A 6000-nucleotide genomic window follows, 5' to 3' on the forward strand; every position below is an offset into this window, starting at 1 on the left:
TCTTTGACTAGAAGTTAGGAGGCCATGGTTATCTGTGAGACAGTTGCTTATGTTTGGATAAAGGAGAAATGGGATGATTGGGGACAGGAATTGCCATGGACTGGCTACTTCTGAAATGCAGACAAGCTCCTCCTTTTGGCATATGTTCTGGGTCTAATGAGAGAAGCTCATTCTCTGAGGCTTGAAATGCATGTGCGCGCACACACAGAGTTAGTAAACATGCTTCAATCAGTAATATACAAGTTATTACCCTCAAAGCATGTTTTAGTGCATCCCTAAGAAGAACCAAGCAGTGCACCAGTGATGGACTGCTTGTATTTTTCTTTAATTAAAAATCTTTACACAGGAACTCTTCTCACTGGAGAACTCTAGTTACAAGGAGGCATAGGAGCAGTGGCAATGAGATTTGGAGCCATTCATATATCTCCATCTCAAATCCAATCCAGACTGATACCGACCAAACAGATATAACAGCTGTGTAGCGCTTTGCAAAATGACTTGGTGGTCTTGGGCCAGTTCCTAGTGGAGAGGCATCCACATAACAAATGGCAGCAACTGGCACTCTTTTTGGCAGACCACACAGATAAAGCAAGAACTTGACTAAGGGTATGTCTACACTATGGGATTATTCCAATTTTACATAAACCAGTTTTGTAAAACAGATTGTATAAAGTCGAGTGCACGCGGCCATACTAAGCACATTAATTCAGTGGTGTGCGTCCATGTACCGAGGCTAGCGTTGATTTCCGGAGCGTTGCACTGTGGGTAGCTATCCCATAGTTCCCGCAGTCTCCCCCACCCATTGGAATTCTGGGTTGAGATCACAATGCAAAAACAGTGTCACGGGTGATTCTGGGTAAATGTCATCACTCAATCCTTCCTCCGTGAAAGCAACGGCAGACAATCATTTTGCGCCCTTTTTCCCTGGATTGCCCTGGCAGACGCCATAGCATGGCAACCATGGAGCCCGTTTTGCCTTGTCACTGTCACCATATGTGTACTGGATGCTGCTGACAGACGTGGTACTGCAGTGCTACACAGCAGCATTCATTTGCCTTTGCAAGGTAGCAGAGACGGTTACCATCCCTATTGCACCGTCTGCCATTGTAAATTGGCAATGAGATGACAGCTGTCAGTCATTTTGTACCATCTGCTGCTGTCATGAGTGCTCCTGGCTGGCCTCGCTGAGGTCGGCGGGGGGCGCATGGACAAAAATGGGAATGACTCCCCGGATCATTCCCTTCTTTATGTTTTGTCTAAAAATAGAGTCAGTCCTACTTAGAATATGGGGCAAGTGTACCAGAGAACCAGAGAGCACAGCCGCTCCATGTCAGAGCCCCAGAGATCCCGCAGAAATGATGAGCCTGCATGCCATTCTAGGGGGTGCCCCTGCAACAACCCCACCCGTTGCTTCCCTCCTCCCCCAACCCTCCTGGGCTACCGTGGCAGTGTCCCTCCATTTGTGTGATGAAGTAATAAAGAATGCAGGAATAAGAAACACTGACCTTTTAGTGAGATAAAATGAGAGGGAGGAAGCCTCCAGCTGCTATGATAGTCCAAGCAGGACATTAAAGGGTGGGGGGGGGGTGAGAGGAGCACAGCCTCCCGCTGCTATGATAGTCCAGACAGTACAGAATCTTTTCTTTAGACATGAAGGGGGGGGGGGCTGATGGAGCTCAGCCTCCAGTTGCTATGATGAGGACGGTTACCAGCCATTTTGTACCATCTGCCGGGAATGACCGGGAGTCATTCCCATTTTTACCCAGGCGCCCCCGGCCAACCTCACCGAGGCCAGCCAGGAGCACTCACGGGCTGATGATGAAGACGGATATCAGTCATATTGTACCATCTGCCACCGGGAAGGGGATGCTGGTGTTCAGCGCTGCAGCATCCCATCTACCAGCAGCATGCAGTAGACATAGGGTGACACTGAAAAAAGGCGAGAAACTTTTTTTTCCCTTTTCTTTCGGGGGGGGGGAGAAGGGTGTAAATTGACGACATATACCCTGAAACACCCGAGAAAATGTTTTTGACCCTTCAGGCATTGGGAGCTCAGCCAAGAATGCAAATGCTTTTCGGAGACTGCGGGGACTGTGGGATAGCTGGAGTCCTCAGTACCCCCTCCCTCCCTCCTTGAGCGTCCATTTGATTCTTTGGCTTTCCGTTACGCTTGTCACACAGCACTGTGCTGTGGACTCTGTATCATAGCCTGGAGATTTTTTCAAATGCTTTCTCATTTCGTCTTCTGTAACGGAGCTCTGATAGAACAGATTTGTCTTCCCACACAGCGATCAGATTCAGTATCTCCCGTACGGTCCATGCTGGAACTCTTTTTGGATTTGGGACTGCATCACCACCAGTGCTGATCAGAGCTCCACGCTGGGCAAACAGGAAATGAAATTCAAAAGTTCATGGGGTTTTTCCTGTCTACCTGGCCAGTGCATCCGAGTTCAGATTGCTTTCCAGAGCAGTCACAATGGTGCACTGTGGGATACCGCCCAGAGGCCAAAATCATCGATTTGCGGCCACACTAACCCTAATCCAAAATGGCAATAGCGATTTCAGCGCTACTCCTCTCGTCGGAGAGGAGTACAGAAATCGGTTTAAAGAGCCCTTTATATCGATATAAAGGGCTTCATTGTGTGGACGAGTGCAGGGTTAAATTGGTTTAACGCTGCTAAATTTGGTTTAAACGTGTAGTGTAGACCAGGCCTAACACAGAGAATGAGCTACTCTCTCTCTCCAAAACACAGTGTCTGAGTGAACTTTCTGCCCTGTGGATAAATCGGACTATCAGTCCAGCATACTTCACAAATGTGAAATTCACCTTCATTTTGCTTTTAAAAAGACTATAGATTTACATAAAATTTGCACCTGAAGGAGTGCATCTTGTTAAACGGACACACTGGTGTTCATCTGGTGAAAGACTCAAGAAAACTATAAATAGCTTGGCTGAGTCAATAAGTAAACAATAGAAATGAGATTTTCTGATGAAGCTGCATGTTCTACTTTGAGTCACAAGACTTCTTGGCAATTTACCATTCAACAAGTCAAATCCAGGGCCATTAGGTAACGTAGGCCCTAAAACTGATAGCGGACAACACAAGAAATGCAGAACTGATAGTGTGACCTGTGAAAGACAAGGTGGGTGAGGTAATATCTTTTACTGGAACAACTTCTGTTGGTGAATGAGACAAGCTTTGAGATACACAGAGGTCTGGGAAAGGTACTCAGGGCTTGTTCTCACGTACAGTAATTCAGCTGTGCCACGGTAGTGTTTTAGTGAAGATGTTCCTACGCCGACAAGAGAGCAGCGTAGTAAATCCACCTCCTTGAGAAGCTCTCCCATCAACACAGTATTGTCTACATGGGGTGGGGGGGAATTGTAGATCAGTATCACTCAAGGGTATGGATTTTTCCACATAAGCAACGTAGTTATACTGATATAGGTCTGTAACCTAGGCTGTGGCTACACTTAGCACTTCAAAGCGCTGCCGCGGTAGCGCTGCCGCGGCAGCGCTTTGAAGCGTTAAGCGTAGTCAAAGCGCCAGCGCTGGGAGAAAGCTCTCCCAGCGCTGTCCGTACTCCACCTCCCTGTGGGGAATAACGGACAACGCTGGGAGCGCGGCTCCCAGCGCTGGGGCTTTGACTACACTGGCGCTTTGCAGCGCCGCAATTTGCAGCGCTGGAGAGGGTGTGTTTTCACACCCTGCTGCAGCGCTGCAAATTTGTAAGTGTAGCCAAGCCTCTAGACTTTGGGCTCAGAGTGTCACAGCTCAGTACAAAGTGGAACAGACTGATAAATATGAGGAGTTAACACATGTTGCAAGAGACCATTCGGGATGATGTGCACAATTATCACCTCTGCAATCACTGGACAAAGAAGTGTTAAGGGGTTACATACCGTTGTAATGAGACACAAGACCAGCCTCTCAGTCTAACAGCTTGTTTACATTACCACTTTTTACAGTCATAAATTACATCGCTCAGGGGTGTAATGCTCTTCTCTAGGGTTGCCAACACTCCAAGGTTGTCCTGGAGTCTCCAGGAATTAAAGATTAATCTTTAATTAAAAGATTATGTTACGTGACAAAACCCCCAGGAACAGGGACAACCAAAGTTGGCAACCCTATCTCCTGCAGACATAGCTTCCGCTTCTCATTGCGGTGGAGTAATTACCTCCATGGGAGAGCGCTCTCCTGTCGACATAGTGTGTCTTTACGGGACGTGCTACATCCATGCGGCTGTGCCAATGTGGGGCGGTAGTGAAGACAGGCCCTAAAGCGTGAGTCCCTGATTTCAGTGTCAGAGTTTTAGGAATTTAAGCTGCCAGGCTCATGTGACAGGTGCTGATCCAACCGAAGAGCGGCAGCCGGCTGACCCAGAGCCCCCTTTCCAGGTGACTGTACCTGCTCCGCCACGGGTGTGTCTGTGGGCAGGGGGATTTTATTCTGAACCAGCCCCACTCGAACCACACGGGTCTGCCTCAGCTGCTCGGGCGCAGCTCCAAATCCACAGCCCTGCAGCTCAAACGCCCTCTGGCTCGCGGCCGACAGAGCCGCAGCCGGCAAGGCCAGTTCTCTGAAACGGCAAAGGACGGGAATGAAGGGCGCGCGCGCGAGCGGACAGGGCGCGCGCCCCTCGCGCGCGCGCCTCCCCCCTGCGGGCAGCCCGAGCGCCCCGCGCTTGCCAACCGCCAAGGCGGGCAACAGCAGCGGGACACCGCAAGGGCGCGCGGCGGCTGCGCGGCCACCACGCCTCGGGCGAACCTGCGCCCCAAAAGCCTCCAGCAAAGGCCACGGCCCCTCCCCCCCCGGCTAGGTTACCCCCCGCAAAGGCCGCCCGAGCTAAGACGCCCCCCACCGTCTTCTCCCCCACCCCGGCCTCAGTCCCACAGCAAGGCCGGCAGCCGGCGCAGGGGCTGCTGGGAGCTGTAGTCCTCCCGCACCTGCTCAGGCTGCCGTAAAGGATCCGCTTCACTTCGCCGAGCTCCTCGGGCGGGAGGTGCCGCTCCAGGCATTTCTCCAGCGAATCTAGACCCCCCGCCATGGCGGCTCCGAGGACGAGGGAGGCAGCGGTGGCCGACAGCTGAGCGGACTGCACGGGACCGGGCAGGCTAAGTGTTACCCCCGCGGCGGCCAGCCCGGACACGCCCCCCAAATGGGACCTCTGGCCCGCGAGACATGCCCCCGCCTCTTCCCCCCCAGAGGGGTTTTGGCGCGTTCCCCTGCTAGGGAGGGGCCTGCTGTGGGGCTGGACATGTGAGGCCGGGTGGGGTCACGGGGACGTTCGCCCACTGGCTGCAGCCTGGGCAGGAGCAGTGCCAGCTTGGCCCCCAGGGCCCCTCCAACAGCGCCCTGGGAGTAGCACCACCATAGGGGTGGGGTGGGGGCACCATCCATCTCCATGGCCTGCGCACCCCTTTGTGGCCGCCCACCAAGGGCTGGTTGGGATGTGCCCCTCTGGCCGAGCCTGTCGCTGAGTAGAAAGCAGCCTGCGCTGGATTGGAACCAGCCCCCAGCGCTGAACAGCTGCATCTTCTACCAGCCCCCCAGAGCCAGGCAGGCCCTACACTTACCCCCTCTTCCTGTTAGAGTCAGTAAGGGGCAGGGGGCCCTGCCACGGCCAGGATGTTCGTCTAAAAGATCTGCTCGGGGCACTATTTTGGGGGAAGTTCTATAGCCTGTGTTATACAAGAGGTCAGACGAGATGGTCACAAAGGTTCCAGTTGGCCCCCTCAGCCTCTAATCCCTGGCTAACCTAGAACCAGAACACAGGCACAACATACACTTAAGAACTTTTAAGATGCCCAGTAAGCAAATCCACAATATGAGCAGGGGAGGAAAAGAGGGAGTATCATAGTTTACACAAAATGTCATGCATCTCATTATGTGTATAATTTTTAGTAGCAAAAAGACACCACACAGCAGCTAGAAACAATAATGGTTAACCTAGTTCTCAACTTGGCTTTGAGTCCCAGGTTATCACTGGAAAATCATC

The 6000-nt window shown here is 52.0% G+C and overlaps 1 protein-coding gene across 2 annotated transcripts in view; it reads right to left on the bottom strand.

Moving 5' to 3' along the window:
- The window catches only part of UPB1 (beta-ureidopropionase 1), a 40990-nt gene extending 35869 nt beyond the window's left edge, over window positions 1-5121 (bottom strand). The window contains exons 1-2 of one of the 2 annotated variants that reach the window (XM_044990333.1): window positions 4949-5121; window positions 4410-4581 (exon numbers count right to left, since the gene is read on the bottom strand). In XM_044990333.1, the coding sequence (XP_044846268.1) occupies window positions 4410-4581; window positions 4949-5049 (273 nt within the window). In that variant the 5' untranslated portion in view covers window positions 5050-5121. The remainder of the gene's footprint in view (window positions 1-4409; window positions 4582-4948) is intronic. The other variant, XM_044990334.1, reaches the window with a different exon arrangement.
- Window positions 5122-6000: the final 879 nt, after the last annotated feature.

Source organism: Mauremys mutica, chromosome 16 (assembly GCF_020497125.1).
Source record: "Mauremys mutica isolate MM-2020 ecotype Southern chromosome 16, ASM2049712v1, whole genome shotgun sequence".
Classification (NCBI taxonomy): Eukaryota; Metazoa; Chordata; order Testudines; family Geoemydidae; genus Mauremys; species Mauremys mutica.